The sequence below is a fragment of the Triticum aestivum genome, chromosome 2B (assembly GCF_018294505.1).
Source record: "Triticum aestivum cultivar Chinese Spring chromosome 2B, IWGSC CS RefSeq v2.1, whole genome shotgun sequence".
Lineage (NCBI taxonomy): Eukaryota > Viridiplantae > Streptophyta > Magnoliopsida > Poales > Poaceae > Triticum > Triticum aestivum.
The window spans coordinates 774,607,167-774,617,027 of NC_057798.1; the positions used below are offsets into that span (position 1 = coordinate 774,607,167).

Consider the following 9,861-nt stretch of genomic DNA (forward strand, 5'->3'; position numbering starts at 1 on the left):
CAGCAGCTTACTCCCCCAATTACTAGCTTCCACTCTCCGGATCAGGAGCCATGATCGGCAACTAGGGTCGCGACTCATGGGACGAAGCCAGAATCGATCATCTATAGTGTTTGTGCGCCGTGCATGCACCTTGTAGAAGTGGTGGTGCGGTAGGTGTTCATGTCCTCCGACACTCAAGTGTGTATGAATGCATATGCAATATTAATCCTCTGATACATTGTACAATTATATGGACCAGCGACAACCATTTTGGGACGGAGGGAGTATTAGATATATATAGACAATCAGGTATTCAGGTAGTAACAGTCTCCAGTTTGTACTGCAATAACCAAAAGATACCTTAATAACCCATATAAACACAAACAGAACCGAAGCCAGTATTCAAGGAGACTATATATTCGTAGGTCTCTACGCCCCAAATAAATCGTCAGCGCTTGCACTTGCTGCAGAAATGGTTTAGCGCGGACAACTTGGACGCGCATCGGTAGCAGAAGCTGTATCCACACCTACAATTGGAGAAAATCAAATTAATATCAAACAAGCTGGGGCCGAGCTCAAATCATTTTATGTTGTGAACGATCTTCATGATCAGATCGTAGTTTCCAAAGAGACCAATGAGCAACTTGACAGGAAGAAACTAACTCAGGTTTAGTTTGTCGTACCTGCATTTGATGTAATTGCACCCTTCCGATTTCTCCACGTACATCTGGCACTTGGGGCACCGCTGCCACCCCTCCCTGCCGACCAGATGCCTGAGCAAGATGTCCTCCGGGCCGCGCTCGTCCAGTCCGAGCTTCTGGAACTCATTGCAACTGATGCCGCCATGCCATGGCACAGCGCACTGCACGCAGAAAAGCCGGTGGCAGTGCGGGCACTCCGCCTCCGTGACCGCAGCCGCCCCGGCCTCGCTGTCAGCAAGCAGAGGCGCCGAGCATTCTCTGTATGGGCAGTATATCCTCTTGGTGCCAAGCGCAGATTCACACAGCAGGAAACCCCATTTGTCGAGGACGTCCGGGGAAATGATGTCATGGCACCTCTCCAGCTCAATGACACCGCCCTTGCAGCCTGGGTCGGGGCATTCGACGCGAGCTACATTGTTGTCCAGCTTCGCGGCGACGTACTGGGTGATACAGCTTGAGCAGAAGACGTGGTCACACGAGTTGATGCTGAACTTGAGGGTCCTTGCCACCATCTCCATGCAGATGTTGCAATAGAACAGATCATCATCACCATCCCCACCTTCAGAATATCCGACGTGAGCGATGTTCTTGCCTAGCTTCACGGCGACACACCTTGAGCAGAACTCGTGGTCGCACATCCTGAAGTTGGACCGTATACATGCACATGGCACCACATGCATGCACTCAGCACAGTAGAAGTGCTTACCATCGCCGATGTCCTTGCTGTCCACCAGCGGTGAATCTTCATTGCCACCGGTAACGAACTTAGGGCCAATGCGCGATGATACAGTTTCAGGCCTGAGTATAAGCAGGTAATATTGTGTTCAATGCATTGCGTGGTAATAGGAATGAATGAACCAAGCGCAAACATGTAAAACTCACCTCACCATCGCCATGCTGTGGTATCTCTCCGCCGCTGTTGAGTTGTCCACGGTACATTTGACACGAGGAACGTTCTGGCACAGCTTCAAGCCAACACACCTCGAGCAGAAGTCATGGTCGCAAGTGGTGAAGTTGGACCTTATACATGCACATGGCACGACATGCATGCACTTGGCACAAAAGAAGCGCTTGCCATCGGTGATGTCGTCCATCGGTGAACCTTCATTGCCATCGGTGATGAACATGGGGTCGATGCGTGACGGTACTTGGACCGTTTCAGGTCTGAGTATAAAGGGGTAATTTGGGTTCGTTACACCGTGTGGTAGTAGGAAGGAATGGAATAAGCGCAAGGCAGTAAACTCACCGCAACATTGTCACGCCACGATATTCTTCCGACGCAGTCGAGCTCTCTCCAGTACATTTCACGCAGTCGATGTTCTGGCGCAGCTTCATGGTGACACACCTCGAGCAGAAGTCGTGGTCGCACATGGTGAAGTTGGACCTTATACATGCACATGGCACGACATGCATGCACTTGGCACAAAAGAAGCGCTTGCCATTGGTGATGTCGTCCACCGGTGAACCTTCATTGCCATCGGTGATGAACATGCGGTCGATGCGTGACGGTACTTGGACCGTTTCAGGTCTGAGTATAAAGGGGTAATTTGGGTTCGTTACACCGTGTGGTAGTAGGAACGAATGAAATAAGCGCAAGGCAGTAAAAGTCACCGCAACATTGTCACGCCGCGATATTCCTCCGACGCTGTCGAGCTCTCTCCAGTGCATTTGACGCGGGCGACGTTCTGGTGCAGCTTCATGGCGACACACCTTGAGCAGAAGTCGTGGTCGCACATGGTGAAGTTGTACCTCATACATGCACATGGCACCACATGCATGCACTTGGCACAGTAGAAGCGCTTACTGTCACTGAGTGAACCTTCTTTGCCCTCACTGAGTGAACCTTCATTGCCCTCGGTGATGAACATGGGGTCGATGCGCGACGGTAACTGGACTGTTTCAGGCCTGAGTATAAAGGGGTGATTTGAGTTTGTTAAACCATGTGATAGTATGAACGAACGAAATAAGCACAAGCAAATAAAATCACCGCAAGATCGTCAGGCCGTGATATTTCTCCGACCCCGTCGAGCTCTCCCCAGTGCATTTGACGCGGGCGACGTTCTGGGGTAGCTTCATGGCAACACAGCTCGAGCAGAATTCATGGTCGCACATGCTGAAGCCGGGCCGAATACATGCACATGCCACGACAGACATGCACTTGGCACAATAGAAGTGTTTACCATCACCAATGTCGTTGCCGTTGACTAGTGAACCTCCATTGCCGTCGATGATGAAGATGGGGTCGATGCGCGGCGGTAGTAGGATTGTTTGAGGCCTGAGTATAAAGGGGTAATTTTGAGTACATTGTGGCGAGCAAATACATTTCCGTGATGTGTGGCAGTACCAACAAATGAACCAAGTGCAGGAGAGTAGAACTCACCGCATTGTCGCCATAGCGAGGAGGTCGTGGGGGATGAATCCGCGGCAGCTCTCACAGCTCAACCAGAAGGGGCGACCTGCCGAAGGTGTGCCGTATACAATGGCGGAGTCAGGACGGAAAGCGATTGCACAATAAGTATATAATTTGAACTCAACAGTTAACAATCCAACAAAATAGATGCAAGATGAGAAAATGTATGTATATATAAAACAATAGTGTGGAGATACATAGGAGAGCAGATCTCTTCATCTTCTATTAATTCTACAGCATGAATGCAATCGGTAACGGGACGTGTAGATTTGAGTAAATCCATCCCGCATACACATGATTTCAGCTCAATTTTGGTCGGATCGTCCAATGCAGTATGCATCCGGGTTTATTTTTTGTTAGAACATGACGATGCATCAGTTTTGAACCTACGGAGTAGAAATTAGGAATTACCCTCCGGGGGTGGGGGTCCGGCTGCCGGCTGCCCTGGATCAGAACCTGGAGCAGAGTCAGAGCGATACACCACCTACAGCGCCACCACTAGCTGCTCGCCTGTGCTTGATCTCGAAGCAATTTCTTCAGCCGACACAGTTGCCGAGTGGAGTAGGAGTAGTAGGCAGCAGCTCATGTGCGAGTCAGCGAGCAGCGGAGCGAGATCGGCGGCTGGGCGGAGGGTGGGGGGCAAAGGGGGAGGCTGGCTAGGAGCACTGGTGCGAGGTAGGGGAATGGCGCGGAGGCGGACGCACGGAGGAGCCAGCTAGCGGGACGGCGGCGGCCGACGGAGAGCAACTAGGTCGTGAGTGGGACGCGTGGGGAAGGGCCGAAGGGGGTCGTGCGCGTGTCGTGCCTTCGATTCCGCGGTGGGCTGCAGTTGGGCTAAGACTCCGGGCCGAAACGTACAGGGGCTAAAAAATGGAGAAGGATTCACCAATAAAAAAACAATTTAAAATACGAATTACGCGGGAGCATTTGCTCTTGCGCGCCAAAAATATTTTGCAAATGGAGGAAAAAATACTATTTTTTCTAGGCATGTGAATTTTCATGTTTGAATGTCGTCTGCAAATGTTTAGAGGGAAAGTCCAACACCAGCAAATTTTTAGCATTTATAGAACAGTAGACATTGTTTTCTCCACTAACGAAGCAGAGTTGTTCAGTTTCACATGATAATTGTCAATCACAGTTTTGACACTAACATGATCATGTGCAAAATCCCTCCCCCTGCTGAGGGTTTGCTTGAAGGAAAGTTCTATGATTTCTTTTACTAGTAAGAATGCACGTGCAATGCACGTCTCAAACGTAAATCAGGTGAGATTCACATGATATAAAAAGAATGTTTTTAAAAATATAAATCAAATGGATACACAATGTTTGATGTCGCTCAAATTGTATTTTCAAAAGTGAGAAACGATAGTGGTTATGTTGCTTCATAGAATAATCGCAGAAAATATTTTTATTTGAATAAAATTAGCAATTATTTATTAATGCGGTAATATAGGCTTGTAGTGTAGTCTTCTCTTCGAATGTAGCCAGGAAAAAAAAGTATGAACTGCCTTACGGTGCAATTATATTGTTCTAGATGCTTAATTCTTGAATCTTATGTTATTCTACTAATCTGCGTAGCAAAATATATACTTGACTAATTTGGATTAAATTATATATATTTTATGGTTGTGTGGATTGCCAAAATTATATAGCTACCTACTATGGATAATAGGAAATAGAAGATGATATGTGACTACAACGACTTCTATATAAAATAAAGATGATTTACAAGAACTAACTGAAATGTAAAAGGGCTAAAAGAAATCCAATAATTATCATGATAGAAAGTATTTATCCAGTTTTCTATGTGTTTATGCGTTGGCAACCATACTAACTTACAATGTCGTAAGACGCTCTGTGCATATAGAAACTGAAATGGGTTAGAAAGAAAAATAAAGATGGAAGGAACAATATTCCAGAGTATTTGTCAAGCTTAACCTTATCAAGCTTTCAGGTCAGCTTCTAAATTACAAAAAACATGATGAATCCTCAACTAAGAAAGAGCCAACAATTTGGAACATGCTACAAAACTGGTGAAGATAGAAAGCATTCATCCTCTTTTTCCTTGTCGTAAGGAGTAGCTTCAGCATACATTTGTAACAGTGTAATACCTGATCCGGAAAGAGTTATTCATTATTATTATTGAAGGAAAGAGGTGCGCAGACAAAGAAAGAGAGGCGGTGCAAATAAGGCCTTAAACAGTATGTCTTCAAGTTTAATGACTGCAGATATGTTGGATCATTTGAAACTGCACAAGTATATAAGAATAAATATATGTGGCAAAATAGCGAAAGGTATATGGTTTCTCTGTCATGAAACAAAATAAATCCGATTGATGTGCATGATGGCGGCAGGCGGCTCACGATTAGCTTCCTAATAGGATGGATGCGTCCGAGATAAGTTTTTTAATATGATGGATTTGTCTGAGATTAGTTTCCTAATAGGATGGATGCACTCTGATTTACTTTCCTAGAATGTGATGCACCCATGATTATTAGTTTCCTAATTTCCCAGGCGTGGAGTTTCATATTTTCCTCCACGGTGGAGTACGGTCAGTCAATGTAAATTGCTAAGTGCATACAGAAAATGGGTTAGGTTAAGTGTAACCGTTAGATTGATTTCAGTGGGTCTAATCATGCGTTGGTATTGGATCTGTGTACACTTTGTGGGGTGTGCTTAAAAAAGTTCTTGTTTGATTGTTTAATAGTAGTATAGATGAAGTGGAAAGAATTGTGGTGGGGGCCCCTGATAAAAATCTGTCTTCTGTTCGTGTTGACAATGGCACATCTTCCTCTGTTGCCAAAAATAATCTAAGTTTGACTTTCGCACGAGGATTCTACTGAACGGAGGGGGGGGGGGGGACAAGTGCCTCTATGGTGGGGAACTCATCTTCTCAAAACTATACCATGAGTTCTCGGTTGCCCGCTGTATCTGAAAATGAGGAGGAGGAGAGTGATGATGGGGACCATACTGAATTGCTCATTCATTCCATGGCAAAAGAACATGCAGCTATGGAGTCTCCTGAATTGAGCTCGCCAACTATTAATGTGAGTTCAGAGGGGCTTAGTCAAGATCAGGAAGTTGTTGTCTCCTCGTGTGCCTCTCTGGTCCCAGTTGGGCCTATGAAAACAAGTGCTTGGGCTGTTACACCTATTCCTCCTTCGCCTGCTTTTTTGGATAATTTTGGTCACTATAGTAACTTGACTAAACTACCAATCAGACTATGTGGTGTGGCCTGCTTTGCCACGTGTGGTGGAACTTGAGGAGGGATCGGTGGAGGGTGGTGGGGTTCATAGTGTGTACACTGTGGAGTCGCCCAATGGATCCCCTATGCATGAAAGTGTGCCTCCTGAGCCAACCGGGCCTTCTACTCGCAAACAGTACTAGAAGCTTGCTAGGGTGGAGTGCTACCTCTTGAGCACTGCGTTGGTTTTTCCTTAAAGAGGAAAGGGTGATGCAGCAAAGTAGCGTAAGTATTTCCCTCAGTTGTTGAGAACCAAGGTATCAATCCAGTAGGAGGCTCCTTAAAAGTCCCACGCACCTACACAAACAAACAAGAACCTCGCAACCAACGCAATAAAGGGGTTGTCAATCCCTTCATGTAAACTTGCGGAAGTGAGATCTGATAGAGATAATAAGATAAGATAAATATTTTTAGTATTTTTATGATATAGATTGGAAAGTAAAAGATTGCAAATAAAAGTAGATTGGAAACTTATATGATAAAAGATAGATCGTCTGGGGGCCATAGGTTTCACTAGTGACTTCTCTCAAGATAGCATAAGTATTACGGTGGGTGAACATATTACTGTCGAGCGATTGATAGAAAAGTGCATAGTTATGAGATTATCTAGGCATGATCATGTATATAGGCATCACGTCCGCCACAAGTAGATCGAAATGATTCTGCATCTACTACTATTACTCCACACATCGACCGACTCCTGCCTGCATCTAGAGTATTAAGTTCATAAGAACAGACTAATGCATTAAGAAAGATGACATGATGTAGAGGGATAAACTCAAGCAATATGATATAAACCCCATCTTTTTATCCTCGATGGCAACAATACAATATGTGCCTTGCTGCTCCTGCTATCACTGGGAAAGGACACCGCAAGATTGAACCCAAAGCTAAACACTTCTCCCATTGCAAGAAACATCAATCTAGTAGGCCAAACCAAACTGATAATTCGAAGAGACTTGCAAAGATAACCAATCACACATAAAAGAATTCAGAAAAGATTCAATTATTTCTCATACATAAACTTGATCATAAACCCACAATTCATCGGATCTCGACAAACACACCGCAAAAAGAGTTACAACAAACAGATCTCCAAGAAGATCGAGGAGAACTTGGTATTGAGATTCAAAGAGAGAGAACAAGCCATCTAGCTAATAACTATGGACCCGAAGGTCTATGGTAAACTACTCACAACTCATCGGAGAGGCCTTGGAGATGATGTAGAGGCCCTCCGTGGTCGATCCCCCCTCCGGCGGAGCGCCGGCGAAAGCTCCAAGATGGGATCTCGCGGATACAGAAGGTTGCGGCGGTGGAATTAGGTTTTTGTGGTGGTCCTGGATGTTCTCGGGGTACATGGATATATATAGGAGGAAGAAGTAGGTTGGTGGAGCCACGAGGGGCCCACGAGGGTAGGGGCGCGCCCACCCCCTTAGGGTGCGCCGGGCACCCTCGTCGCCGCCTCGTTCGCTGCTTGACGTCCACTCCAAGTCTCCTGGTTTGCAATTGTTCCAAAAAGATCGCTCCCGAAGGTTTCATCCCATTTGGACTCCGTTTGATATTCCTTTTCTTCGAAATACTGAAATAGGCAAAAAACAGCAATTCAGGCTGGGCCTCCGGTTAGTAGGTTAGTCCCAAAAATGATATAAAAGTGTAAAGTAAAGCCCATAAACATCCAAAACGGGTAATATAATAGCATGGAACAATCAAAAATTATAGATACGTTGGAGACGTATCAAGTATCCCCAAGCTTAGTTCCTGCTCGTCCTCGAGTAGGTAAATGATAAAAACAGAATTTTTGATGTGGAATGCTACCTAGCATAATTCTCAATGTAATTTTCTTTATTGTGGCATGAATGTTAAGATCCAAATGATTCAAAATAAAAGTTCATATTGACATAAAAACAATAATACTTCAAGCATACTAACAAAGCAATCATGTCTTCTCAAAATAACATGGCTAAAAAAATTTATCCCAACAAAATCATATATTCTGTCTATGCTCTATCTTCATCACACAAAGTATTTAATCATGCACAACCCCGATGACAAGCCAAACAATTGTTTCATACTTTAATATTCTCAAACTTTTTCAACTTTCACGCAATACATGAGCGTGAGCCATGGACATATCACTATATGTGGAATAGAATGGTGGTTGTGGAGAAGACAAAAAGGAGAAGATAGTCTCACATCAACTAGGCGTATCAGCGGGCTATGGAGATGCCCATTAATAGATATCAATGTGAGTGAGTAGGGATTGCCATGCAACGGATGCACTAGAGCTATAAGTGTATGAAAGCTCAACAAAAGAAACTAAGTGGGTGTGCATCCAACTCGCTTGCTCACGAAGATCTAGGCCATTTTGAGGAAACCCATCATTGGAATATACAAGCCAAGTTCCATAATGAAAAATTCCCACTAGTATATGAAAGTGACAACATAGGAGACTCTCTATCATGAAGATCATGGTGCTACTTTGAAGCACAAGTGTGGTAAAAGGATAGTAGCATTGTCCCTTCTCTTTTTTTCTCTCATTTTTTTCTTTCTTTCTCTTTCTTTCTCTTTTTTCTCTTTTTTTTATATTTGGCCTTTCTCTTTTTTTTGGCCTTCCTCTTTTTTTTATAAAGTCCAAAGTCTCATCCCGACTTGTGGGGGAATCATAGTCTCCATCATCCTTTCCTCACTTGGGACAATGCTCTAATAATGAAGATCATCACACTTTTATTTACTTACAACTCAAGATTACAACTCGATACTTAGAACAAAATATGACTCTATATAAATGCCTCCGGTGGTGTACCGGGATATGCAATGAATCAAGAGTGACATGTATGGAAGAATTATGAAGGTGGCTTTGCCACAAATAGGATGTCAACTACATGATCATGCAGGAGCAAATGACAATGATGATGCGTGTCATAATAAAAGGAACGATGGAATCTTGCATGGCAATATATCTCGGAATGGATAAGGAAATGCCATAATAGGTAGGTATGGTGGCTGTTTTGAGGAAGGTATATGGTGGGTGTATGGTACCAGCGAAAGTTGCGCGGCAAAAGAGAGGCTAGCAATGGTGGAAGGGTGAGAGTGCGTGTAATCCATGGACTCAACATTAGTCATGAAGAACTCATATACTTATTGCAAAAATCTACAAGTCATTGAAAACAAAGTACTACGCGCATGCTCCTAGGGGGATAGATTGGTAGGAAAAGACCATCGCTCGTCCCCGACCGCCGCTCATAAGGAAGACAATCAATAAATAAATTATACTCCAACTTCATCACAAAGCGGTTCACCATACGTGCATGCTACGGGAATCACAAACTTCAACACAAGTATTCCTCAAATTCATAATTACTCCACTAGCATGACTCTAATATCACCATCCTCATATCTCAAAACAATTATCAAGCATCAAATTGATCATAGCATCCAATTCACTTTCTTTGATAGTTTTTATTACCCAACTTGGATGCCCATCATTCTAGGACCAATTTTATAACCATAGCAAATACCATGCTGTT

The 9,861-nt window shown here is 44.2% G+C and overlaps 1 protein-coding gene across 1 annotated transcript; it reads right to left on the reverse strand.

Annotated features, from left to right (window-relative positions):
• Nucleotides 1-247: 247 nt before the first annotated feature.
• LOC123042654 (uncharacterized) lies at nt 248-3,859 on the reverse strand. The gene is made up of 8 exons (XM_044465067.1): nt 3,502-3,859; nt 3,061-3,136; nt 2,668-2,955; nt 2,292-2,585; nt 1,927-2,208; nt 1,563-1,844; nt 663-1,478; nt 248-506 (listed from the first exon to the last, which is right to left on the reverse strand). Exons 2-8 carry the CDS (start codon nt 3,072-3,074, stop codon nt 428-430), a joined length of 2,055 nt encoding a protein of 684 aa, XP_044321002.1. The 5' UTR covers nt 3,075-3,136; nt 3,502-3,859; the 3' UTR covers nt 248-427.
• Between the last annotated feature and the right edge of the window lie 6,002 nt (nt 3,860-9,861).

Coding starts and splice junctions, on each gene's coding strand:
- LOC123042654 (XM_044465067.1), bottom strand. Junction 2,586..2,667: donor CACGGCCTGACGATCTTGCG/GTGATTTTATTT, acceptor CTTTATACTCAG/GCCTGAAACAGTCCAGTTAC. Junction 507..662: donor TGCAATTACATCAAATGCAG/GTACGACAAACT, acceptor CTCCAATTGTAG/GTGTGGATACAGCTTCTGCT.